At 51.2% G+C, this 27005-nt stretch overlaps 7 protein-coding genes across 7 annotated transcripts; 4 read left to right on the top strand and 3 right to left on the bottom strand.

Moving 5' to 3' along the window:
- Positions 1-127: 127 nt before the first annotated feature.
- On the bottom strand, positions 128-1495 carry COCCADRAFT_37212 (uncharacterized protein; the record flags this gene model as incomplete). Its single annotated transcript, XM_007714593.1, has 1 exon — positions 128-1495. One exon carries the CDS (start codon positions 1493-1495, stop codon positions 128-130), a length of 1368 nt encoding a protein of 455 aa, XP_007712783.1.
- A 1316-nt stretch (positions 1496-2811) lies between these two features.
- On the top strand, positions 2812-3877 carry COCCADRAFT_97396 (uncharacterized protein; the record flags this gene model as incomplete). The annotated part of the gene is made up of 2 exons (XM_007714594.1): positions 2812-2845; positions 2955-3877. 2 exons carry the CDS (start codon positions 2812-2814, stop codon positions 3875-3877), a joined length of 957 nt encoding a protein of 318 aa, XP_007712784.1.
- A 1014-nt stretch (positions 3878-4891) lies between these two features.
- On the top strand, positions 4892-7455 carry COCCADRAFT_97399 (uncharacterized protein; the record flags this gene model as incomplete). The annotated part of the gene is made up of 2 exons (XM_007714595.1): positions 4892-7159; positions 7210-7455. The coding sequence occupies 2 exons, from the start codon at positions 4892-4894 to the stop codon at positions 7453-7455; spliced, it is 2514 nt and encodes an 837-aa protein (XP_007712785.1).
- A 2512-nt stretch (positions 7456-9967) lies between these two features.
- On the bottom strand, positions 9968-13906 carry COCCADRAFT_97411 (uncharacterized protein; the record flags this gene model as incomplete). The annotated part of the gene is made up of 4 exons (XM_007714596.1): positions 9968-11727; positions 11774-11890; positions 11940-13557; positions 13622-13906. 4 exons carry the CDS (start codon positions 13904-13906, stop codon positions 9968-9970), a joined length of 3780 nt encoding a protein of 1259 aa, XP_007712786.1.
- Positions 13907-14411: 505 nt separating this feature from the next.
- COCCADRAFT_5473 (uncharacterized protein) lies at positions 14412-17337 on the top strand (the record flags this gene model as incomplete). The annotated part of the gene is made up of 7 exons (XM_007714561.1): positions 14412-14484; positions 14533-14651; positions 14706-14862; positions 14916-15897; positions 16240-16598; positions 16650-17054; positions 17123-17337. The coding sequence occupies 7 exons, from the start codon at positions 14412-14414 to the stop codon at positions 17335-17337; spliced, it is 2310 nt and encodes a 769-aa protein (XP_007712751.1).
- Positions 17338-18512: 1175 nt separating this feature from the next.
- COCCADRAFT_5474 (uncharacterized protein) lies at positions 18513-19886 on the bottom strand (the record flags this gene model as incomplete). The annotated part of the gene is made up of 2 exons (XM_007714562.1): positions 18513-18942; positions 18991-19886. 2 exons carry the CDS (start codon positions 19884-19886, stop codon positions 18513-18515), a joined length of 1326 nt encoding a protein of 441 aa, XP_007712752.1.
- A 4343-nt stretch (positions 19887-24229) lies between these two features.
- On the top strand, positions 24230-25949 carry COCCADRAFT_97443 (uncharacterized protein; the record flags this gene model as incomplete). Its single annotated transcript, XM_007714597.1, has 3 exons — positions 24230-24338; positions 24387-24828; positions 24893-25949. 3 exons carry the CDS (start codon positions 24230-24232, stop codon positions 25947-25949), a joined length of 1608 nt encoding a protein of 535 aa, XP_007712787.1.
- Positions 25950-27005: the final 1056 nt, after the last annotated feature.

Genomic DNA, 27005 nt, shown 5'->3' on the forward strand with positions numbered 1-27005 from the left:
TTTCCCCCAAGAAAAAAACTCCAATTGTGTAAAAAAAAAGGGACAGAAAAGAAAAAAAAAGACTGAAAGTAATCATCTCATCATACCATGTAATCGTTATAAGACAGAAAGAAAAAAAAACAACGCATCACACAATCCTCTCGAACCTCATGTGCTCGACCTCAACCCCAGGCGTACTCGCCACAGTACTAACCCCGGATCCGCGTGAGAACAAACTCGAACTACTCGACTCGACCCTGGACAGCAGCGACTCTGGACTCGACGGCGTACGCGACAGCGAATTGAAAATGTCTTCGTAATCTGGAGCGAATTCTCTATCGGGGGGTTCCCTGGGACTGTAAACAGGCAGAGGTTCTACATCCTCTTCTTCGTCCTGTGCCGGTGGCAAAGTCGATGCATGACGGCGGAGGCGCGGTAGAATTTCTAGCGGAGTTGTAGATGTGACGGTGAAGTGCTGGTCGTTGTATTGGATACCGACGGTGACGCCGAGAGTGTAGCGGCGGGTAATGGTGTATGTTTTAAACGAGGGGATACACTCTGCGTCGTCGAGGAGGCGGAAAGAATTTGAGGTGAGGGCCACGGTTTTGTTGAAGGGGATTTGCGTCTGCATGTCTGAGCGCGAGATGCAGGTTACGTGTTTGGCGACGGTGTCTTCGGGGTAGGAAGACGAGTTTCCGCACATGGTGGTGGAGTGGGTGGATATGACGACGGAGAGGGTGGAGATGGTGCAGTGGCGCTCGGCGTGGTTGGCGGGGTCGCGCGCGTTGAGGAGGTTGAGGGAGAGGGGGATGTGGCCGCCGGGGCCGACGCAGATGGGGTGGTAGAGCGTAGGGACGATGCGCGGGGTTGAGTTCATGGAGACGCCTGAGAATACTTTTTTCACGCGGGATTCGTCTTTTTCGCGGGTGGGCTTCCAGGATTGGCCGTAGAGGACGGAGGAGGTAGAGCGGGAGCGGGAGATTGAGTGTGCGGGTGGTTTGGGGTGGTAGCGGAGTGTTTGCTTGCATCTCTTTGTTTCTGTGGAGCCGAATAGGATGAGTCTTGCCTGGACAAAGTATGATATTTGTGCTGTACCGTCCGGGACATTTGTTTTCAGGTGGAATGTCGGCGGGAGTGGATGTGGTTCCCAGAGGTAGTTGTCTCCGTGTGTCGAGCGTTTGTACTGAGGTTCGGTGGATGCTGGGAAGATGAATTCAAAATCCCAGGAATATTTCTTTGGTCCAAGTCTGCAGTGGGAAAGCAGATGTTTTTCTCGGTTGAACAGTCGTATCTTTTCCTCATAGGTTTGTCTTGATGGAGTGGCGTCGTTGTTGCCATGTGTGTGCAGTGGCCTAGTGGTCTTGGTAATACAACTCCCGGCGAAGACCAACTTCAGTGATGCAACCTCCTTTTGCTCTTCTACTGCCAACCAGACCTGACCCTTGACCTTTTCTCCTGCTTGGTATATCTTGTTGTTGTCGCCATCTACGGTAACTCTTAGTGCCGGGGCCGTCATGTTTGCGGTAGAGGTATAATGAGATCAGTCATGCAGGGACCTTTGGGGCTTAAGAGGAAAAAGAGCGGGTGTAAACGATTGGCTTCAGGCCCGGCCACGCGGCTGTCAGTGTAGCTGGTACGAGGAGAATGTTTGCCGGGGATGGGAAGCGTGCCAAGCAATGCGGGATGTCTGGGCATGCAGCTGAAAGATGATAATGGAAGGTCAGAGGACTCTTTCTTGGAAACGGAGGCTGGGTACAGTCTGTTATTGGGATTACATGTTGTTTGTCTTTTGCCTTGGGCCGCCCAAAGTGCTTGGCGGGTTTTTCCGCTGACCGGGAGAGACCATGAAGCAGTTGGGATCAAGACAGGTACTTGGGCACACATGCGGGTTTGTACAGTGTTGTCGGCATGGGATGCTGGCAGTGATTAAGACCATAGTATAGCGACCGTCTTGTTTCATGTGACGGCTACTCGCACCGACCAAGCGCGACCCAACCTACGCCATGGGGATGGCAGAGACATATCAGCCGCAGCAGTGTTCCGATCCTATTGATTCCACAGAGGAGTTGGAGGCGGGAGAGAGCCAAGGAAGCGTGGTGGTCTTGGCTGGCAGTCTGGATCAGCCACGCTGATACCCCAGATTCACCCCGCTAGCCTCGTGCTGTTAGATCGATAAGACGGGCTCTGGAGTCTAGGTGAGCCCATATAGGACCCGCTGCCCTGGAGCTGGACAAGCAAGGACCCTTATTTTGGCTGTGTGGCGGAACAGCACAAAAAAAGAACATTAACAATGCTGGACAAAAACGAAGACGGTGAGAGCAGAAGCCAGGGTGGAGTCATCTGTATCCCGCCCCGGCGTCGTGGCGTGGGCACGAAGAGCCCTTGGCTTGCGCCCAAGGCCTCGATGGCGGACCGACTTGCCAGGAAAGAATCGGGGAGAGGGAAGGGATTGTGTAACAGGAGGCTGACGCATCCGATTCGCCTGACCACATGGCACTGTAGCGAGCATGCAACCCGTGGACACAGAGCGTAGTATTCACACCGACCTATGTAGTAGGTAGTTTGAATCAAGACTTGGGCCCCGAGAACTAATCACATGCAATCTGCTGGGCATTCCCAAGGCGGCATGGGAGCGTCAGCCTGTGGTTCGGCGTACCGACCCGCCGGCGCTCGGAACTTGTCGTCGAAACGTCATGCACTTTTTTTCGCGGCACCCGTTGGACTGCCCCCATTCCAGTGTGTCCGTCTCTAATATTCACAGCTGTTGCTATCATGTGTAGTGCAACCCATTCACTCTCGACATAACACATTTGATCAATTGACGGCGCGGCAATGTCAGATGGCGGAAAGCGCCCGTCTTCTTACTGTAAGTGTGGACAGAGCAGAGTACAACAGAGCAGAGCAGAGCACAGCAAGAGCATGGCATGGCATTGGTGCGTGGCAGTAAGACCCGAGTGGCTGACACACGGGCTCAGTCCATTTCTTTGCTGGCTTGAACTCAGGCATCCTGTCTGCAGTTCTCCTCCAACCTGCCGACCTCCTCAAGACACGCGTCCAACAGTCTCGCTCAAGCACTCTTCTTGGAACCATCCAGTCCATCGCAAGCGGGCCGAATCCCATCCGGCAGTTTTGGAGGGGCACGCTGCCAAGTACATTGCGCACAGGCTTTGGCTCTGCCATCTACTTCTCCAGTCTCAATGCGCTGCGGCATAGAGCCAGCTTGGTTGCCGCGGCGAGGGCGGATGTGTCGCTGAGGGGAGGCGAACATTCGAGCTCGCTGCCAAAGCTGAGCAACACGGCCAACCTCGCTACAGGAGCATTTGCACGCACATGGGCCGGCTTTGTCATGATGCCAATTACGGTCCTCAAAGTGCGATATGAGAGCAATCTGTACGCATACAATTCCATGTTTTCCGCTTCGAGAGACATTTTCCGCACAGAGGGACTCAAGGGCTTTTTTGCTGGGTTTGGTGCAACTGCGGTCCGCGACGCGCCATATGCAGGGCTTTATGTTTTGTTTTACGAGCAGTCGAAGCGAAGACTGTCGAGCTTGGCAAGCAAAATCGAGGAGACGTCGGGCGCAGCGACCAAGCTTTCGTCGAGCACGTCAGCCGGTATCAACTTTGTCTCGGGAGTAGCGGCAGCTGGCCTAGGGACAACGGTGACGAATCCGTTTGATGCCATCAAGACTCGCATCCAACTCATGCCTGACCAATACGGAAACACGATACAAGCAGGTAAGAAGCTGCTTGCCGAGGAAGGGGTGCGAAGCTTGTTCGACGGGCTAGGCATTAGGATTGCCAGGAAAGCGATGAGCAGTGCGCTCGCGTGGACCGTTTACGAAGAACTGATTCGACGCGCGGCGAGCCTCAAAGAGGTGGTCGAGGATAAGATCTAACGGCATACTGTATTATAGACATGTAAGTGCATGGGCGGCGGCGTTGATGGGCCCTGACTAGGTATCTCTTCGCTCTACTCGAATATCAGGACAAAACGCATAATTTCCCGATCACTTGCAGCAGGTGCATGAATTTGGTGTTCCTGAGAGAGCTATCTTTGGATACCAATCCCTGGGATGGCTATCTTTGGGTTGGGGGCTAGAAATAGCCGATGTCGCTGGCGCCACACATAGTTGAGAGCTTACTTTGCACGTGAGCAGTCTGTTTCATGGAGCGCTGGTAAGCTAAGCATGTATCTCGAGAGCATTGTACGCGTACACAGCGAACAGCGCACAGCGAGTGACATGTGATGAATGGGTAGTGCGAGCTTGCTTCAGTGTGGCCGAGCTGAGGCTGACAGCACAGATAGCGGGCACGTGACGGAGATTGTGCCCCCCGCGACTGCAATGGGAAAGAGGGGTGTGCCAAGCAGACTTTCCTATTTCCTAGCGGCGCCACACTAGGACGTCGCCCCCACCATACCACACGGCCTCTTCCACCCTGCACTGCACGGCATATACATGGCCATTATTCACACAACACGCCATGACAGTATCAAAGAGGATAACATACTGTAATTTCAGCATGCTTACCGCCACCCATCTGGCTGCAGACAGCTGGCCAAGGGCGACAAGCTAGTCGGTGTTCAGCAGACCAGCGCCTATAGTGCCCCCGGCCTCAGCCCTGGCGGCAGCTGCCTGATGACTAGCTGCATCGCGGGAGCATTTCAGCCCCCAAAATTGTGACATGAGCGCGCCCTCGTCTCCTCTCAAAATCCCCTCTGCCGCACTTTCGAGCTGATTCCTTTCTGCTTACTTGCGTCACCTCGCTTGCTGCTCACGCCGCACCCGAGACAAAGACACAAAAGCCTTCTGCACTGATTTCAGCCTTCCTTGACCACTGTACCTTTTGCACTCCAGCACTCAACACCTTTTGCCCGTTTTCCCCACATTCCCTTGCCTCCCACACTCATCATGGTTCTCTCTGATGCGTGGGATGACCGCTACGGCGACGACGAGTGGTACAGCTCGACGAGGGATCGTGTCACGGCCAGCGCCCGCCATGTCCGTGGCTCATCCCCTCTGCCGCCAACAAAGACTCGAGACGACGCTATCCTTCGTCCCGATCATGCTCGTCGTACCAGTGAGTTCCTGGCTCCAGAAGTACACTACACTACCTCTCTCCACCGTACTCGCTCCCAAGGTCACGCGCCAGTTCCCAACGTGACCATTTACAACACTACTCGCATGGACAATGAGAGTAGCCCCCAAGTACGTACCGAGCAAAAGAGCCGTGACTCCAGCCCCCGCGGTAGGCTCGAAGTGAAGCGCAACATGCCTGGTGCCTTTGAGCTCGAAGAGGAAATCACTGCACTGAGGGCAGACTTGAGAAAGGAGCAGCGTTCTCGCTCCCGACACGAGTATCAAGAACGTCGCCACACGCCTGAACAACATGATTATACCGACAAGATCAAATTGACCCTTGCCGAGCAACGGCTCAAAGATCTCGAGTTGGAGCGGGAAAGAGAGCGCCTAGAGAGATACCACGAGCGCCGCCCTTCGCCAGAGCATGACTATGCCGACAAAATTAAACTCACCTTGGCTGAGCAGCGTCTCAAGGATCTCGAGAATGAGCGTGAAAGAGAGCGATACGAAACTGAGCGAGAGCGCGACCGACTGGAACGAGAGCGAGACCGAGACCACCTGGAGCGAGACCGGGAGCGAGAACAACTCGAGCGGGAGCGAGAGCGAGAGCGACGCCAGTTTGAGCGATACAATCAGCATCACCATCGCCATCATTCGCCTGACCACAGCGCCGAAGACAAGGTCAAGCTGGCACTCTCTGAGCAGCGACTGAGAGAGGCCGAGGAAAAGCTCGAGCGGGAACGACAGGAGGATGAGATGAAGAACCGCGAAGAGCTCATGAGGCGCCGAATGGAGCTTGAGTACATCACCGACAGACGGGAGCGCGAGCGTGAGGAAGAGAATCTTCGAAGGTTCGAACAGAACATGCGCCGCGAGTGGGACCTCAAGCGAGAACGCGAAGATCGCGAGCGCGAGCGACAGGAGGTTGAAGAAGAGAGGAAACGCAAGGCCATCATTGCCGAGAACCGAGCAAAGATGTCTCGCGAGCAGCGGGAAGCGGCTGAGCAGCGTGACAAGATCCTCGCCGATCTCGAGAAAGAGAAGCGAGAGCAAGAAGAAGAGCGCAAGCATATTCTTGCAGAAACCCGCCAGAAGCAAGCACGCGAGCAACGCGAGGCAGAGGAGCAGCGTGACAAGATCCTGGCTGACATGGAGAGACGAAAGAGGCAGGAGGACGAAGAGCGCAGGCACATACTTGCAGAAAGCCGACTCAAGCAAGCCCAGGAGGAGCGTGAGGCAGAAGAACAACGCGAAAAGATTCTAGCCAACTTGGAGAAGAAGAAGAAAAAGGAGGAGGCAGAGCGCCAGCGCATCATTGCCGAGAACACAGCCAAGATGGAGAAAGAGGCGCGGGAGCGTGAGCTTCAGGAGAAGGCAAAGGAGGAAGAGCGTAAGCGCATCATTGCCGAGAACACGGCCAAGATGGAGAAAGAGGCGCGGGAGCGCGAGCTTCAAGAGAGAGCAAAAGAAGAAGAGCGTAAGCGCATCATTGCAGAGAATGAGGCCAAACTGGCCAAGCAGGCAAGGGAAGCAGAGGAAGCACAGCGGCGTGCTGTTGAGGATTATGAGAGAAAGAAGGCCAAAGCCGAAGCCGAAGCCCAGGCTGAGCGTGACCGTATCATCTACGAGTATGAACGCAAGAAGATCCTCGATGCCGAGAAGGAGAAGAAGGCGAGAGAAGAGATGATTCTGAAGCTCAAGATGGAGGAGGAAGAAAAGAAGAGAAAGGACAAGGAAGAGTACGATGCCTTCATGCGTAAAGAGAAGGAGAGGCAAGAGGAAGAAAAGAAGAAGAAGGAAGAGCAAGAGAAAGAGCTTGAAGAGGCAATGCGCAAGAGGCTTTCCCAGTTCGGCTTCCAGGACAACCAGATCCAAGTCCTCGTGAATCCCGAGAAGCAACGCGAATTGCAACAAGGCATGCTACCAAACAACCCCATTCCCCAGATTGCAGTCTCGCCTCATCACCACCAACAAAACCACCAACACTACCAACAACACCATGCCATTGCACCTACGCCAACCTATGCCAAGGTCCACGTTAGCCATCTTGACGTCGAGACCCTCCACTACTATGACATTCCTTATGAGTACGATGTTGTAAGTTTGATGTGTATTTGATAGTTGACCTAGTATTAACAGACAAGCAGAACCCAGAGTACATTATTGTGCTTCGCGAGATGTCGCAACGCGAGACGGATATCCTTTTCGAACACACACGCCGCCTTCGCTCGAGCCACGGCAGCAAGCTCTTCATCGAGGCCGAAGGTCGCGACAGCAGGGGCAAGAAGGAGTACGCCTTTGTGCGTAGGAAGTCTCGATCCCGCTCCAGGAGTGCCGTTGGTGTATCTTCTGGCCGAGCCAATGTGAGCTTGGGAGATATGATTTGGCGATAGGCTGCCGTCGAACTGTTGCATTTGTTCGTGTTGTTCTTCTTCACTTATGATATACCAGTTTGTTTCTTTTCTCGATGCTTTCAGACGTTGTTCTGTTCTTCTTGACTTCTCTCTGTTGTATGTATGCACGTACGTAGCGAGTGAATTGAACCGATTATGCGAACGTAACGTATGCTTGACCTAGCTTCTGATGTCTTGCATGAGATTCATCTAGTGACCAGGGCCTCACTAGTGCCATACCATCTACGTAGTTCCAGCTGGCTTAAACCATAACGTGAAGAGAGTAGCATAGCACGTGGTACGTGGTTGTCAGGCCTGTCGCAGGTAGCATGTGACGACATGCAAGGGCGTGGGGCGATTTCGGTTCGTTCCCGCGAGCCTCGGCTTTTGATCATCAGAACACGACCACGGTTCACTGCGACCAAGTTCCAAGCATCTTTCACCATTTGTTTTAGCCAGCGTTGATACCCTTTTTTCTTTCAAATCATGGCGGACGCGCTTTGCGGGCCTTCGAATGCCCTTCAGAATTTCCAAAAACACACGACCGTTGATCGGACACTGCAGCAAGACCGGCTGGTCGGCAGGCAATCACCAGCGCAGGCATGTCACTATTCGGGACGACTGGATACAATGTGGGAGTCTAACAGTCATGTAGGGGTTTAGGTCAGCACCAGGGCCAAATGTAGGGGCGTTAGATTCCGAGTTTGACGCCTTTCAGGCTGGCCAACCTGGTCCGCCGCAAGGCTTCCAGCAGTTTGCTCCACGCTTCGCACAACCTCCTCCGCACTTCGCGCAAGCGCCTCAAGCACCCGATTGGGCTGCTGACTTTCAGCGTCTGAATGTTAGCGGTCCACCTCCACAAGCGTTTCAGCAACAAAGACCGCAACAAGCAAGCGCGGCGTCAGCATGGCATCAGGACTTCTTGAAGCAGCAGGCGCCGGTCGCGCAGGCTCCCGCGTTACAGCAGAACACTTTTGGAGGTATGTCGGGGTATGGCATGGGTGGATTTGGAGGACAAGCGTTCATGCAGACACCAAGTTTCCAGAACGTACAAATGTCCGACGTGGCACAGGGGAAGCAGCGGGCGCAAGATGATGTACCCGCTTTCGACGAGGCGGCCTTTGAACAGGCGTTTGCGCAGGCGCAACAAGATATGATGGAGGTTGTCGAAGCAGAGCAGGCACATGCACAGCCAGCGCAAGAAGCACTGGACTTGGACCGGCCGGGTGAGATGGATCCTCTCCTTCAACGGATACGTGAAACGCGTCCAGGTTTGTAGTATCCGCCGCGCTCACTACAGTTGCTGACTGTGCTTTCCAGCTGTATACTCTGCCATCCAAGTATGGAGCGAAACGGGCCTTGGACGAACTTCTGAAGCAGTCGCATACCTGGAGAATATGAGCCAGATGGAGCGCAATGGGTCCCTAATACAAGACGCAAACGAAGGAAGGTGGATAGTCGATTCCCTGCAGAGAATCGTGAACCGTGATGCTCCTCAAGAAGTCAAGACCCGCGCCGAAGGCCTTATCAAGGCAATCAACGAGCGCCTCATGTCGCAATACCCCCTCGGCACGCGCGTACCCATGTCGGAAGAGCAAATCTGGAAAGACCTCGAAGCAGCAGGCTACATGCGAACACCAGAGCCACTCCAACGCATGGAGCCACAGCCCGAGGAAGAGCAAAAGCAACAAGAACAGCCCAGACCAAACGAAGACGACGAAATGGCCGCAACCGCAGGACGCCTCCTCGAACGCGTCGCAGACAACACGAGCGAAAAATTCCAAAACTCACAGTTCCTCGGCCTCATGCGCCGCCTGCGCGACCGCGAAGTCAGAGTTCAGGAAGACAAGATTGTCGAAGTCGAAGGCACCACCGCTGCTCAGCACCAAACACCCAGCACCACCCCTTCCACTATCCCCACCACCCAAACCAGCAACCCTCCTCAACAATCCCAACCCCCTTCCTCAACCCAAATCCCCCCCATAGATCTCACCATCCTCTCCCACGCAGCCACCGACTTCGAAACCCCAATCTACTCCGACATTGGCCACAGCCACCAACAGTATGCTTTCCCTTTTTCTCCTTCTACCCCGTCGTCATCCAGTAACACCGCATTAACTGATGACGTCTCAGATCAATATAGATATTACAATGTTAACGCCGCGTATCACCAGGCTTTTTCCGACCGGCGCTAGTAGCGATGCTGAAAAGAGGAAGGAAGGGTTGCAGCATGCGGTGGGGGAATGGGGCGATGATGCGGATTTATGGCGGTATTGGAGGAGTCCCGGGAGGGATCCTGTGGGGTTGGGGAGGGGAAGGGGGGAAGGCGGAGTAGGAGGGATTTGAGTGTTGAGGGGGTTTTTTTTGCATATATCGTCGGTTGGGGTATGAAAAGGGGATATAGCTTGATGCATTTGGATTTATGTATATCAGCATGGTTGTAATCAACGAATAAGAAAAAAACTTGGATACATTTCATCCTTTCTCCTACGTCTACACTGAACCTCTCACCTTAACCCTCCACCGTTTCTTCTGCCTTTCCACCCTCGCTCTCTACGTCCCCACCGGGAACCCAAATCCCCACTCCTTTCTTATCCGCCCTCATCCCCTCCGTACCCTGCACCTTGAGCGTCTTATTAAAGTATCGATCCGTAACCTTCAAATTAGGCGTAATCCAGTCTTCTTCGACGCTCGACAGCAAGTTGTATCTGACCGTCTGACGACTCATAGGTAAAAGATGCAGCGTACGCAACTTGGGACCACTAAACCCGAAAGTCTCGCTGGCTTCCATTGCGAGTTCAAAGGTTAAGAAGTGCATGGTTGGGTTCTCGAGGACGTAGTCGAGGTGGATGAGGGAGGGGACTGAGGGGGAAAAGTGGGAGCGGGCTAGGACGCGGGGTTCAGATGAGGGGATCTGGATGCGGGGGATAGGCAAGGAAGAGGTTACGGGGAGGGATGAAGGGTCTGAAGTACGCTGCCAAGTTATGTTGAGTGTGGTGTCGAGAGCGGTGGAGCGTCGTTCTTCGAGATTGTTTTTGCGAATGTCGAGGCTGAAGCTCCATTCGCTGAGGACTTGAGGCTCCATGCACGTCTCGCTAATTTCGAATTCTTTCGTCACGTCACAGGTGGCACCCCCGTGGATACTATGGACTTCTACGGCGAGGTCGCTGACGATGAGGTGCTCGTCGGCGAAGGAGGCGACTTTGGCACGTAGGCCCCATTTCTGGGCTATGCCGAATGCATCGGACGATTCGGGGCTGACGTTGCTTTCGGCTTCTTGGAGCTCAAAGTAACTGGGCCATGGGTCGGGGTGCACACGTGCGTTTAGGTCGTAGCTGGCTTCAAAGGGGGCGTTGAAAACTATGTCTGCCACCATGATCTTGGAGATAGGTATATCGCGGTCGCTGAGCACGTGGTATAAAACCTTGACTTCTAACGCGTAGTCTGCTGGGTCGGCCGGGGCAGTAAAGCGTATTCTCTCTGTTGTGCGTGCCCCTTGAGCGAGTTTGCCGACTACATGACCCGGCAGATCCACATCGGTCGAGCCATCAAGCGCTGGCGGGACTTCCTTCATCGGTGACGATGCTGGGCGATCAACCCAGGTATACCCGAGAGAGTCTTTCGAGCGACCAAGGATTCGAACTTCGAGAACAGCTTCAGTATCCTCATCTTCCTGATTGATTATCTCAATCGCAAGAGTGACCTGCTCGTCGGTATAGTATTGATCGCGAATGTCTGGTAGGCTGATTTCCATCTTTGGTGGTTTGGGAAGTATGTGAACTGACATGCCCGAGCCATGCTTCAGCAATCTTGACTTGATCTTTTTGTTTGATTGGATCCACCATAGTGGATGAATGGGGATGTCAATATCTGTGTCAGAGGAGACGAGTTCAAATCGCTCTGTGCTAACCCCCAATACGCAAGCGGTAACGTCGACGTCACCAGACTCACGGAAAATGAGCGGTACGCTGTGAACCTTGGTCTGGCCAGCATATAACGTCAAGTCAGCGGCTCCTGTCCACTGGGGCTTTCCAGTCGCTGATTGGACCTCATCTAATGTACAGGAGTACATCCTAGAGGCATGGTCAGAGGGTTCTTCGCCTTCTTGGTGTGTCAAGCGAACTTCAGCCAAGCCGCCGCTGAATTGGTATTGCAAAAATGACAAGGTAATGGGCGTAGACCCTGGGCGAGCGTTCGAAGTGATTGCAATCTGCGATTGTAGCGGTTCACCCACGTTCCCTTCGGCTTCAGAAAAGGCAAACGATACAGACACTGTTCCATTAGTACTGGCTCTACTGAGAGATAAGGTCGCACCTACGACAAGAGATGTGTTCTTTAGCATTCAGGTTCACTGTGATTTTGCCATCTGCTGCTTTTGTGAAAGAGTCCAAGCATGCCATGAGATCGTACTTGTACTTTGTCTTGCCAGGGATTGCTGAATGGAATTAGCGGGAGCAACATCATTAACGCATGACGATACTGACTTTGGCTGTACAATTCCCATTCAGTAGCGAGATAGGCCTCAGAATCTTGCACCCGCAAAGCACACTCGTGTAGGGCCCAAACTACTTCTGAAGCGAGATTCCACCACTTTTCTTTCCTCCAGGACATGGTCTCCCAGAGTGGACGTAGTACCTTGAAGGCATCCTCGAACCTGTTGACATGCAGTAGTGTCCGGGCGACCTCTAATTGTAACTGGTCTACTTTACGATGCTGCCCCCGGGCTTTGAACTGAGCTATTGCATCGTTCATCTTGGAAGAAATGTCTTTCCAATGCTCGAAGCCATTCCCACCAACACCAGGTAATGGGTACTCTTCATGCGGCTGTGGAACAAGATAGCTATCGTATATTTGACTCCGGGATGATACCTTCGCAGCAGGAGACATGCCTGGCGGTGTCCGATCTTCTTCAGGCATTTCCCGAGCCAGGATGTAACGCCTCTTGGCATGATCACTGGCGATTTTGTGCCAATAACCAGCGTGGTGGAGCAGCTCCCATGGCGGCAATCTTTCTCCCATTGGAAATTGTTTTTCAGGTTCTGAGAATAGAGAGATTGGAATCTCTGTCAAAGGGTCTGATTCTGACTTGGGATCTGTCGTCTTGAAGACGGGTAAATCTGTCCGCTGCACAATTTCTGCCATGGCTTGGGCCCACCTAGACTCCCATGCTTGCCAGCCATAGTTTGCAGTGCCCTTTCCTCGGCGATCCAAAACATCTTGCAGCTTGTACTTGTACCGCAGCCACGTCTGCACGGCAGAAGTAGGGTAGTTGTTCCAGAGCTGACAGCGAATATGTCGTAAGGCGATGATGTCTGAAAGTAATCGTATCTCATCCCATCTTGGTGACCAGCTGGCTGTAGTTTCAAATAGACCTTCGGCTCCAAACAGAGCCTCCAAAGCAGCGTTGTAGTGTCGTTGCGCAGCGTCCATCTCCTGACGAAATTCGGCGAAGATAGCTAATTTGAAGTCATAGCGAACCCCCCACCCAGGGTATGATAATGTCTGGGAAGTTCCACGCGTAGGAGGTGCTGTGGGAGGAGGGATAGTGCCTCGATTCTTCTTTCTCCGTGCATGCTTTGTGAGGTCACGGTAGTACTCTACACAGACAGGGTGTAATATGGCGAGGACTGACGTGACGAATGCCTCTAATTCAACCCGTGATGTTCTTGGGGGCAGGAAGAAGAGAGAGTTCTTTGGGTCAAGGCCCGTCGCACGGCGGATGGTCGCAAGCCTTTCCTCAATATCTGGTGCCTCCAGTATAGTCTTGTCGCTCAACAGCACCACCACATACTTTGTGCGGTAGTCGGACTTTTGTATCTGGCCTTTGATCTTGTTGATCTCTGTCTTCAGCTGATTGTCATGGAGGCTGTTTGTAATGGGGTCGGTGGTGAAGTTGAAAAAGGAAACGAAAACGGCGGGTATGTAGTGCTGGTGCTTCGCAACCCAGGCTGGAGCGATGACACCATCTGGGAAAGAGGGGGCCCCGGGCGAGAGGGGCGATATGGGTGAATGCAGAATCCACGACGTCGCTGCAGCAATAGTGGGACTGCCCGGAGGCGTGGTCTCGGAGTGAGAGGGCGCATCTGCCTTGTGCGGGGGCAGCTGGAAGTTCTAGCAGACATCAGCCCGTCGCTCCTTCGCCATGTTTGTTTGCGGGCGCCCGTACCCTTCCTACCCTCCGCATCCTGAAGCTGTACGTGAGGCCTCTGCGACCCAGCCCCCGCGAATTCCACGGCGCATTGGTTGCATCGGCACGCAGAAACTCGGCGAGGAGCTCATTTGCGCGTTCGCCTTCGACGGGCGCTATCTCCGAGTTGATGTTTGTAACGGCCCTCCCAGGAAGCACTTGCTGAACAGGTGGGGGTGGATCGACTTCTTTGCTCGTGGCCAGACCAGAGAGGACTATCAGAGGTAGGTTGTGGACCACAAAGTCTGAAGGAAAGGCCTCCATTCTCTACGTAGGCTCAAGTCAGCGCCCCATGCCCAAAGAACACAGGCAGCTTGAGTGAGCTGGATGCTAGTCGGAGGGGCCGAGGGGCTGCAAGTTCCAATTCGAGGATCGCGTAACAGGCCGCCAGTTTCTCGTGTGGATTTGGTCTCAGGCTTAACCTTGCAGTCTTGTTATTAGTCGAATCGCGGTTTGCTGGGCCCTGGCACGTTCTCGAGAGATTGTTGGCGAGCCATGACATCGGCGGTCGGCATGTGGTCAGATTGCGGGCGGAATCCATGAATGATGCGCTAAGTGAACCCTGTCTCGTCTCTCCGCTGAACGATTCCTCTACCCAAGCCCAAGCTTTGTGGACAGCTCCTACCGATAATCCGCCTTTCGTTCGACGTGTCTTTCTAGTCTCCTCTCCTTACAAGCGCCAAAGCGGGTGCACCTTCTGTCTAGACGCGCTTCCAGTTGTTATTCACATACTTTCTTGTTACTGCGCTGCCCAGAGGCTGTCAGCGCCATGGCAGGCCAACAGCAGCAAATCCTCGATACCATCTTCAACATGAAAAGGAAGATGTTGCGCAAAGATGATTGTAAGCATACATAGCGACATCTGCTTCCGTTATTCTAACACCTACCAGCGGACACAGAAGATTCCGAAACCGCCCTCGGCAGCAATAAGCAGGACTTACGGCGCAAAGTCCACTACGCGCGCGCAAGCGATCCCGACTTTCTCGCAGACCCGCGTCCTTACAAGAAGGTCCGATCCCACTTGCATAACCTCTGGGCGGGACAGTCCACTGACCTCCCGTAGCGCATCGAGCACGCCGGTTATCACAGATATATTTTGCAGCGCAACCCTCCGCGATACGATGCCGATGGTGACGTTGTCGAAGTTGATGACGAATATGAAGACGAGGATGATGTGGAGCCAGTAGAAGAGAACCCGTACGGAAATATACATCTGGAGAGTATGTGCCCATCGCATGAATGCGTGGCATGACATGAGCTTACTGAGATGCAGACCTTCTTGCACCATTGACCTCCGCCGCCGACCTACCAAACCATCCCGCCTTGAGCGTTGCATATACCTCCAGACATCTCTCCGATCTTGCCAACGAGGCCGGAGCTCTTTCGCGAAAAGAGCAGATCACCAATGCGCGAGCCAAGAACCTGTTTGTGAAACTACAAGGGGATTCTATGTTCGCGCCTGCTGCCCTGGCAGCAATGAGCGATACATCATTTCGAATGTCACGCTCAAGAATCCCAAGTCGGCGTTTTGAGGAGGGCGAAGACCAGCGCACACATGACACTGAAATGCAGGAGGTGGTCGATGGTGCACAAGACGTGAATATGGAGGACGCCGTACAGCCCAATGGGACTGACCGAGTAGACAATACTAATGGAAACGCTGGACCCGAAGCAGTCAACGGTGCCGAACCCGTGACAAATGGGACACATACCGGTGATGCAGATGAACCACAAAAGAATGGCCAGGAAGAGCATTCTCCGATGGGCGAAGATGTGTCCGACACAGCATCGCAGCAGACGCATAGGATGACGACACGCACGCGAGCTCGAGCGCACGCAGCTTCGACCCCTTCTCCTCCTCACTCACCATCAAGCGATGTCAACGCAATACACCCCCTTTTCATACACCCTACCGAGTCGTTGCCAGACCGCGACTTTGGTCTTCCGCCAAACGAGGCAGAGGAAACGCGCATGCTTCTTATGGCATACGTTCAAAAGCAAGAAGAAGTCGCGCGGATCACGGCTGACCTCTACCACGGCTTGCTGGAAGCTGACCGTCTGAGGCACGACGTTTTCAAGTGGTCGAAAGCAGAAGGCCATGTAGGAGAGATGAGTGATGGCGAGGATTGGTATGATAACGAGGAATGGGGCCTCGAACAGGATCTGGCCAAGGGTCGTGATGAAGAGGAGGATGAAACCGCAGTAGCTGGGAAGAAGAGCACAAGACAACGGCGAAAGCCTGACAAGGACGATAGGTGATTTGCTAAAGGAAAAAGGACAGTCTATTTTTTATTATCATTGATGCACAGCGAGATACCACATTACGACCCGGAATGGAAATCACCCTCTTACACGGGCACATACACTCACCTGGTCGCTCCTGCTTTGCGAAATTGATCACGTGCTTTCGCGTTTACAGCACATTTCCTTCACCCACCAACCCTAGAGCTTCTTTAAATCGCCACCGCACCAAGCATGGAGTATGTCCTGCGTTGTAATGATTTAAAATGTCGGACGCAGCTCCATGAGCGCGCTTTTGTCACAACTTGCAGGTTTGTATTTGTTTCGTTGCGTCGTCATATCTAACAGAAATGCAGTCACATCTTTTGCACCAATTGTGCAGATGCTACCAGTCTTTCAAGATCGACAAATGCGCAACGAGTCTGTCCAGCATGTAGCGCGCCGCTTCCTAACCCAGATGATGTAGTCATTGCAGGTCTCAATCCATCAGAAGACTACAAGACTTCAGTATTGAGTGGCCTTAGCCCGACAATCATCATGGAGTGTGCAAGCCGTGGCTTGGCCTTTCATAGTTACCAGACATCACAAGAGATCATCTACCAAGAGCACCTCGCAAAGGGCCTCACTGAAAAATATAACACATTGAGCCAGCAGATGGATCAGCTCATCCACGATGCCAATGCGCAGATCAAAGCGCTTCAGGACAAGATGCAAGGTTTGCATCATGCATGCCCTAATAGCAGACTTTGAAATTAATGACCTTTAGCTATGCAAGCAGACCTCGTAGAGCTCGAGACCAAGAACCATGGATTTGCGGAAGCCTTCAAAGAAAAGACCAAGGCACACCAGAGAACACAGAATCTCTACCAGGCACTCAAAGCCCAAGTTATGGCTTCGCATGTAGCCCATGCTGCCGGTGATGAGGCAGAGTTCGCGCTGAAATCAGCCCGGGGAGATCGCTTCATCGACCGCTTGCCGGGCGCCCGGTCTGGTACTGCGAACTTCAGCCAGACAGGCCCACCACAACAGACAGGCGACAGACTGCATAAGAGGGTCATCAGTAGAAGCTCTGGTAGTAGTGGGCGACAGCAGCAAGGCAGCATTCACGTTGGTCCTCCTTTCAATTCACAACTGCATGGACGCGGTCTCGGTAGCAGAGTTCACAGTGGTCGTAAGTCTATTCTATGGTGTTGATTTTGGACACGTGGTTTTCATGGGCGTCAAGCTGACCATAGAAAGAATATGTCTCAGTTGATACACCTTCTCAACCTCGGAGAAGTCGCCTTCCGGTCCTCGGTGGAACACGTCAGAACCCATACCTAAATCAAGAACCAACATCTTCCTTTCAAAACTCACCAATGATCCGACAACCAATGGCTGGTGGTTTTTCGCACAGTCGCAAGCCATCAAGGAGGACTGGTAATTTCGCCAACACTGGCCCGCTGGGACCATGAACGCGTCATCTTGTGGAAGAAATCAGAGCTGAAAGAATGAAATGCGATGATGATTCCTGATTGGGTGTGTCTCACATGCTGAACTTCAAGGGGAAAGCTCTCACACCATGTAGAAACTTCCTTAAGTCCAATGCAGATGCAGTCATTGCAACACCATCTTTCGCAAATATATCTTAATGAAACTCCCACATAAATATCAAAGAAATCATGCAAATAATGTTTGATGAGTCATGAAGTTCATCAATGTCGTTGGATCAACGCGTTACTAGGGTACAAACGCGTCACGGGACCTCAAGTCACCTAATCCAGCAAACCCACTCCCCTTCACCTATCACAAAAAAAACCATCCAATCATCCAATCATCCAACTAAACCTTCCATCCTCCATAAAAACCCTCATAAAAAAACCACCAAACCCAACATAAGAATCGTATACCAAGAAAATAAACAAAGCCCCAATCCTTGAAACATATCCAACTCTTTTGTCCAGAAGATCCTTCCGAATAAATCAATTTTTAGATAAACACCATGATACAGTCGCTTGTATCGCATCCAGAAAAGATTTTGCGTGTGCCTCGTTTATCTACGTATCAAACGCCTGATTAAAAAAAACCAAAACCCTAGTGTTTGCGACGCGAGCGAGCGGATGTTGAAACGCAAGAAAGAAATCATGATGCTCATGCGAGTACTAGATTTTGTGGTGAAAGTGTTGGAAGAATAGTCGTAAAGAACGAGCGTAGCGTTGTGGAACGTCTTACTTTTTTGTGGGTTTTGTTGGTTTTATTGGATTTTTTTCCTTGGTTTTGGGTTTGTTTTGGAGTAGAGAGAACGAAGTGTAGTAAAGGAATGCGCTGCGTTTTTTTCTCATAAAGGTCGTTGGTGTCTTTTCTAGTGTTTTTGGTCTTTGTTGGTCTTTGGTCTTAACCAAAACACAGTCAAATACAAGAGAAGAAAGAAAGAAGGAGACTCGATGACTAAGGCAGTGTGCCGTTTTGTCGACAGAGAATTGAGGCGGCTGTGAGATCATGGTTGGATCAAGGTGCCATCTTATTTTTCGTGGAGTGGTGGTGTGTGGTTACCATCGGTAAGAATGGCACCGTACCAAGTGTGTTGGTGGATCGCAGTAGATGCAGCCTGACATCTATGATTATCCCTTAATACAGCAATGGCTTCGACCTAGTACTGATCTGCAAGTCCAAGGAGATCATTGGGATGTTGGTATGGTTGTCCCATGTTTGCAGTGTTGTCTTGCGATGCCTCGAAACTATTTAAGCCTTGACTTCCATTACTGTATAGGTCATATGGTGTGCCAGCTTGGAATTGCATGCTGCTCTGACGAGACCTTTGAGAGCTTAAGCTGGGAGTGGGAAAGCCTGGGTGTTTTTTCCGGTGGTGTTTGAGACGGGCGTCAGTCCGCTTAAACAGTTGACCACAGTAGTCGCAACAGATCTGAGGACAATCCGTGTGCTTATGGCGGATATGTCTCGCAAGATTCCCTTTTCCGTCCTTATTTCCTTTGAACTGCACGCCGCAGTGAGGGCAATGTCGATGTTCGGGAGGTATCGAGGTCGTCGAAGCGGAAGGGTGGGAGCGGCCATCGCCCGACCTTTTATCATCAGTCACTCCATCCCACTAAACCAAAAGCATTACTTACCAAGCAGGAGGATTTATGTTGGTCTGGCGGAGATTTGTACCACCTGAAACATGGTGGTTGGGATGAACCTGTCTGGGAATTCTCCGATGATCCATGATTTGGGTAGGTCTACCTCTGGCTTGTCCGTACCCGCTGCGTGGTTCAATGGGTTGATCATGCGCAATTCTGTAGTCGATGTATTGACCGGATCTTTGCGAGTCTGACGGGTTATACATGCCAGGGGCAGCCAAGTGAGTAGCTTCACCCATATGGTTGACTTGAAATGCACCTGGGCCCGTTTGCGGCATTGCTTGAAGATGAAAAGTTGACCAAGGCCCATCATCTTTTGTCAGTTTTTCAAGAACTGGCCCCTGAAGTGTTGGCAACACAGACATTCCGGGAACCATGCTGTTGAAAGGGGATGGCTCTCGTGCACCTTCTGAGTCGCCCTCGTTAGTGTACATTAGAAGCAACCCTTCATCAGACAACGAGTCTGGATCTAACATGATATCATCCGTCATGTCTTTCGTGTAGTCCCTTCTGGGTGCTGTGCCAGGACCGCGGCGAGGGGGGCTGCAAGGCTGTAAATTCTCAGCAAGAGTGGAGCCTGTTCTCGATAGACGTGCTGAGCTGTATTGGCTGGCGACAGGCGTGTGGTTCCGGACAACCTCAGCGTACGTGAGGCCACTTGTAGCAGGCAAGTGACCTGTTCCCTGTGATTGAGTACCAGGTACTTGTTGACCTGGCTGCCGTTGAGGGGATGGAGTCAACCCGTAGCTACGCTGAAGGGTTGATCCTGACGCCTGGTTTTGATAGCCAGCTACCAGGTTGGTGTATGGACGAGATGTTCGGTTTTGGGCTTGAGAATACATCCTTGGAGGGCTGTTTGAGCCACCAGATAGCCGTTGTCGATGCATGGTGTGCTGCCGAGCGGGAACGAGAGAGCAATCCTGTCCGCCTATTTGGGCCAGACTCAGATGTTTAAGCGCTCTCAGATCGAGGGTTTGAGAGGTACAGAGAGATTGCTGCTCCTCCTAATGCACCTCTATCCGGTTGGAAGATGAGAGCGACCGTAGTATAAAACGGTGCCAGGACGCAGAGGCAAGGCGGTATCTAAATGGAAAAGGGTAACGAACGACAATTTCTGCAAACGGAGATGAAAAAGAGAAAGTGGAGAGTTTGGTTGACAGGTTGTGTCGGGTGTGAGATGGCGGCGGTTGCGTGGTAGTTAACACGCACGTATGGGGGGGGAGGACCTTCGTCCTCCGCTTCCTTGGCAGCAACCTATCAGTACTATTCAAACACTGACCCGGTGCATAGGATGTGATTTACGGAATGTTTTTTTTAAAAATAAAAGAACGGTGATAGAGCAGACATCTTCTATTATCGGGGGATAAGGCGGTCAATCGTCTACAGTGTTCTGTGATCCAGGGTGGTGGTCGAGGTGAATAGGTGGTTCAGGCGGGCACTTGTTCCGGGGTCACTAGCCCCAAAGAGGAGGGCAAAGTAACTTCGTAATTCCGCATCTATAGGCACATTAGAACACGTCTCTTACGATTGAACCATTATTTACAATCGTGACACCAGTACATAACGTAGCATGTCTACCTTCAGCACAATCGTATGAGAACTGACTCCCACTTGCGTTCTGAAGCGCAAGCACTTCGTGATAGCAGATCCTTGCTATCAGAGATGACGAACAGCCTTGCGCTGGAAATGATTTGCCCCCCTATTCTCTGCGTCGTGGTGTCCTTTGCAGTTTCGCTTTACGACTCCCTCATCTTGCCAGCGCATCTGTCGATCCTCCTTTACACTCCCTTGTGTACTCTTCCGTCATAGCGCCGACAGACTACTGCAGGTAAGATGAAGAATCCTTGACGAAGCTTGAGTTCATTTCATTTGATGACGTATGTATTGGTCCATTGGCTTCTTCCGATTGTGCCTTGCGGAGACAATGTTTATGCTCATCTTCGATGGGTTTGGCTGTGTCAACTCGATCCCCCTATGTATAGTATTCTTTGGAACTCAGGCATGGTTGCCAAAACGTCTTCTTCGCGTGATCGAGGTGGTCAGGGTGATGATCGTACAGCGTGTCTATAGGTATGCCATACAGAACTCCATCGAGTAACCTTCAGAAGGCGCGGGCTTTGCAGACGGTACAGGCGATGTGGAGGTGATATGCTTAGGCAGTGACCTTTACATGGCGGACATGCTCATTGTAATACGACAACAGCAGAGGGCTTGGTTGGAATGATGGCGACGCAGTCGGCATTGTGCTTGAGTAATAGTTATGTCAACTTAGAGCTCTGTGGGTAGCGTTGAGGGTACCGTACGATGTGTCCAGACAGTCTATGTATGACTAGGAGGCTAGTAGTTTTTCCAGATACATAGCTCTGGGGGGGATGTCTAGCGTCTTGACGTAGCAAATGAAGATTTGGGACAGAATATGTGCTACTATTAGGCGTTTTTTTCAAACAGCGGGAGTCCCATCAAGTCTCAACACAGTGAAAGCAAACCCTCTTATCACAATGCTAAGCCGAGCTCCTGCATCCACGCCACAGCATAGATGGCTCACTCCCTGCCTATTAACTACCCCCCTTTCTGCATAATGGCGGGGAGGATTGCTTCCTAGCTAAGAATACCTTGTAACTTTGGGGCTACAATGCAGGACGGACGCCACATCCAGGCGCATCAGGGATGAAGTCGTTCCCACTGTTCCCATGGATGAGTACCATTGAGGCTCTGCCCACCTGCCAGGCTGATACCGTCATAGCGAGTTAATGCAAGCCTGTTCTTGGACCACTCGCGCGCCAATTCTTGGATTGATTGGGTTTCGTGTCCTGTCCAGCTTGCGTAGAGGACGATTTCCTGGATCAAGCACATACAACATTGACCGGAGAAGGGATGTATTTGGTCTAGGACTGTTGCATAGTTTCTTGCGTACATGCCTTATGGTAATGGTGTGGATGCCTACAGATACAGCCATGTGGTGCGGTCCGCGCTTACGTTGGTCACACGGCTATGCTGCATCAAAGCCTTGTAAGCCACTCATCCTTTTCATTATTCACAGCTGAACTGTCGCAAATTTAGCGCTAATGAGAGCTCGTAATCAAGGCCCTCTGAAACCCTAGTTTATGAAAACAGCAAGTAGGTCTAGCGACATTGAATCTCGAGGCATCATGTACCATCATGAACAGAGCAACTGCTCAAAAGACCTGAGACAAAGATTCAGCGTGACAAGAGTTATGTAACAATAGACTCAGCATTGAACGTGCGAGCCGTCGAAACGATCGTTCACAGCGGGAACATCGGTTCCCGAAAATGTGGCTGGCGACGCCTTCGCTGTTAAAGGACAAGTTTCGCGAATACTACCGATCACAGAGTATAACCAACCGTAAAAGGCGTAATGCGTTTACTCTGCGCGTGACGACTACGGCCCGGATCTGGTAAAGACGGAAGCGCTATAGTAGTGAACACATATGCCGAGTCTGCAGCCTCGCTTGCAATTCCCAAATTCTAAGCGCCTGCTGGATAAAGTGTAGTTTACGACCCCACTTCTCGCACACCCTCTCACTGTACAGCGCTATTTCTCACCACACCAATTCGTCTCAACCGATTTCAGCTGCTCAGGTTGTGACATACCCCGGCTTTCTTGTTGGGCAGGAATGCCGTGCCGAAGTTTCCAGCCCGCAGTGAGTACGGTCTGGTAGCCGCCGGTCAATCGTCCCAAAATTTCGGACTCACTATAACCTGGCAAAAGAGACATATATGTTTCACAGCGTTAGCGTAAAGTCCAGAATGTCTCGTGCGCGATCAGCGTGCCGTTGCGCGCGGATCCAACCCACCGGCTCTTAACATGTCGAAATATGTAACATGGGGGCGAGGTGAGATCGGGCTTACCGAACTCCTAATACAAGACCACAGCCTGTTGACGTTGATTCGAACTGCTGCAATGAAGTCTAACACGGCCATGAATACGGTGTGAGCTATACGACGATAGCGTAAGGTGAGACGCAGATTAGTGGTCATTCAATCTACGTTCCATTTCCGGAACGCGATATGGAATGTTAGCACGAGTTCTGTGACTAAGTGAGATGGTTTAGAATAGTTGAGAGCGATACCCACAACTCTGGACGGGAAATTTGCGCCAGTGTTGCCCATGGGCACTCGTTCGATGACAAGAAGGATAAAACTAACATCTCTCAATGACGAAATCGAGGGTTTATCCGTGAATACAACCCACGGAAAGTCATAGAAGCCTGCGTGAGCACTAATGTAATGACGCGCTAACGTATAACGCCCAGCCTTGCATCTCAGTATAGTATCTTTTGGACTGCGGCTAATCGATTGTGGCTTGTGTCTAAGACTATGAGCCCAACGTCATGCTGATGTTGGCCTTGCCCAAGAAATGAAAAAAATTATGAAAGCCGAGGTGAAATTGATGAGACCAACAGTTTTGGTTTGAAAGAATGCCTTACTACTGGAGGGCGCGGTGATAGTGGTGTATGTAGGAGTGTACTTTTGTAGTCTAGCGTGCGATTCTCCGCAGTAGGTTTCTAGAATACTTGAACAATGCGCATTGTATTCCCAATCAGACCATTAGAAGAAATCAATTCGGCTCACCGGATGGTGTCTGCCGCTGCCGATCGCCATTGTTGACTTCACGGCCTCAAAGCAGTAAGCTGCTGAACCAGTGTGGCTTAGATACAGGTTTGGAATCCTTACGCTCTTGCTGTTTGGAGGATATTTCTAGATACAGAGGACCGCAGCGACATGCTTTCCTCGAATTGAGTAATCAGAGCGAGATAATCTCCTCTTTCGGTTTGTATTTTGGGCTGACAAGTCTGCCTGTGTAAGATCATTAACGTAGAGAGAACTGATGGTCAGTAAGCTTTACATGTCATAATGGGGGCGCTTATGGCACGGGAGACCTATGGTAATCATGCTAAATTGACTCAGTATCGAGGCCAGCGATCTCAGTCGCAAGTAGGTCCGTGGTGTGCCGCACTCTTGCAGGCAATACCGAATCCACATCCTCCTAATGGAAATGAATCCGGGGGCGAGGAGAAGAATGCCATTTCAAATTGACTTGGTCATTTATAATCTAGAGTATGTTGGTTCAAAAGGCCATGCTTATCCGCGTTGAGACAACACGCCATCTCAATCTATCCCACTTCTCATCTTCAGGGCTTTGTTTCATCCTGAACTGAATAGGTCTTTACCGATAAACATGGGCCTGTTTCAAGAACTTGGTGGAAGGATGAAAGTTGTTAGCCACAAAGAGATGTGTTGGCGTGATGATCATGAGCAAGTAGCATACAACCAGAGAGTGAGTCGAATACGGAAGCATGAATACCCCATGCTTAGAGGTGTGTTAAATCTCAACCCACCTCACGTCAGTTGCTGACACCCAATAGGCCTGACGTACCTTGATCATGGCGGCACCACTCTTGCGTCAAGATCATTGATGCAGTCCTTCTGCAGTGAGATGCAGTCTACGCTTCTTGCAAATCCACATTCAGATGCCTCTAATCCCAGCAATACTGCCATAATGGTAGAGGAGACGAGGCGTGAGGTGTTGAGGATGTTCAACGCCGATCCAGCTCATTTCGATGTTGTATTCACAGCGAATGCAACTGCAGCCATTAAACTGGTCGCGGAAGGTTTCTCTGGATGTAGAGAGAGCTTTGACTACTTCTATCATCGCAACAGTCATACGAGTTTAGTTGGCGTCCGCGAACTAGCTTTTCATAGCCACTGCTTTGCCTCCAATGAAGAGGTATCTGACTGGCTCTCCGGCACGTATGATGGCCTTCGTGACCCACAACGGCCGGTATTATTTGCCTATCCAGCACAATCGTAAGCAAATACTCCTGCATGAGAAAATTTTGTACAGTTGCACTAACTTCCGTACCGCGTGTAGAAACATGAACGGTGAACGGCTTCCATTAGAATGGGCAGGAAAATTACGCTCCTCGGCCAATCACCTGAAAGCGTATACACTGCTTGATGTTGCTGCTTTGGTATCAACTACCCCTTTGGATTTGAGCAACCATTTCCTTGCCCCTGATTTTGTTACACTTTCTTTCTATAAGATCTTTGGTTTCCCAGACCTTGGGGCTTTGATTGTTCGTAAAGCTGCTGGCCATGTCTTCGACAACCGAAGGTATTTTGGAGGCGGAACGACGGAGATGACGACATGCTTTGGTGATGCCTGGGTAGCCTTAAAGGATTCAAGCTTGCATGCCCGGTTGGAGGACGGGACCATCGCATTTCGAAGCATACTTGCTTTAAACTTGGCTATTACAACACACCAAGATCTATTCGGTGGGCTTGAACAAGTATCCAAACACACGGGCTGGCTGGCCAATCGACTTTATCAGCGTCTCGTCAACTCCAGACACTCGAACAATTCGCCAATGTACAGGATATACAAATCGGAAGATTCGAGCTATGACGATCCACAAACGCAAGGCGCAACCATTGCTTTCAACTTTTATAGGAGTGATGGATCGTACGTAGGTCCGTGGCATGTCGGCTCCTTCCTTCGGAAGCATGCGATCCATGTTCGTACGGGCACTTTGTGTAATCCCGCTGGAATATCGTGTGCATTAAAGCTAAATTCTGAGTGGTTGCGTATGGCCTTTGAGAGGGGATATCGGTGCAATACGGAGCTCGACATCGTTGAAGGGATACCTGTTGGTGTGGTAAGGATTACATTTGGCGCAACGAATACCATTGAGGATGTTGAGAAGCTCGTTAGCACTCTTTCTCAACATATCCTTCAGGAGGAAGACCATCTCCAGACTGTGAAAAGAAAACGTATAGGGAAGAAGGACTCCGTCATGGGATATACGGAAAGCAAACTGGTAGTGGAAGACTTCGAGGCTAAGCCTAGTAAAGACGTTTCGCCTAGAGTTAGGAGTCGATTCTATAGCCTGAGGAGGCTATTGGGACATTGTCGCGAGAAAATGTTGTAAAGTAGATGAGATGTGCGACCAGTAGTCCAATTCGGCTACCTAAAATGACAGTTAGATTTGAAGGGTTACAACGGTGTGTTACAGCACGGTCAATGTCATGGATGCGACCAAAACTGCTATTTGATCCGACTTATGATGATCATCTCCCACATATCTAAGTTGATTGGTGACGAGGTCAAGCCGATCACAAGTGCGTCCCGTACAGGACTGACAGTGGTGCGAAATGAAATTCGCCCCATACAACCTTCAAGCAAGGTTTTTGGTCTTATTCGGGGCCTCTCACCTGTCTTTTGAGTGCTGTGTGCCTTCTCTGAAGATAGTTTGAATATTGAGATGAGAAGGATCGGAACAGCTGTGGTTTGACCCCTGCTCCCAGCTCCAAACTGGCCACGCCACATCGGAGTTTCCGAAGCTATTCACAGCTATCGTGCTGAAGACCTTCGTATCATAGCAGTCAGCTATGCATTTGATTTCGAATCTTGGTACGCATTTTGCCCCATCGCGTTTGTCCGTATTTAGCAAATGGTGTAAGCATAAACACGAGCATGCTGGAAGTCGTCTTTGGATGTGAAGCTGGTTGTCTTACGCATTGTAAGCTCGAAGCATGGGAGATGCGAAGTATGTTATATTGTATTCATTATAGTCAACAATGAGCTGTTTGCGAACCCTTCTCCAGGACCAGGCTTTAATGACTCACCACAACCCAGATACAAGCACACATTTTATGCATGCACCTATACGTGGACATATTAGCATGGCTGCCTTGAAATAGAGCGAAATCTTAAATGAATTCTCCGCCACTAATATCTTTCCTAAGTCCCATTGTGAGGCATAGCCTCATTTTTGCGTCCTTGCACTCAGGGGTTAGCGATATGCAATCAGCCACACGATCGACACCACCAAAAAGCAACATAACGTGGTTCACAAGCGAGTCGGCCACCCAAGCGAGTCGGCCACTTTACACTAGCGCGTCAACTTCAAGTTATTACAACAGACTTTTATCATAGTTAATAAACTATTACGATATACTAAATTAATTATCAGAATCGCCGCTAT

Source organism: Bipolaris zeicola (assembly GCF_000523435.1).
Source record: "Bipolaris zeicola 26-R-13 unplaced genomic scaffold scaffold_84, whole genome shotgun sequence".
In the NCBI taxonomy this organism is placed as follows: Eukaryota; Fungi; Ascomycota; class Dothideomycetes; order Pleosporales; family Pleosporaceae; genus Bipolaris; species Bipolaris zeicola.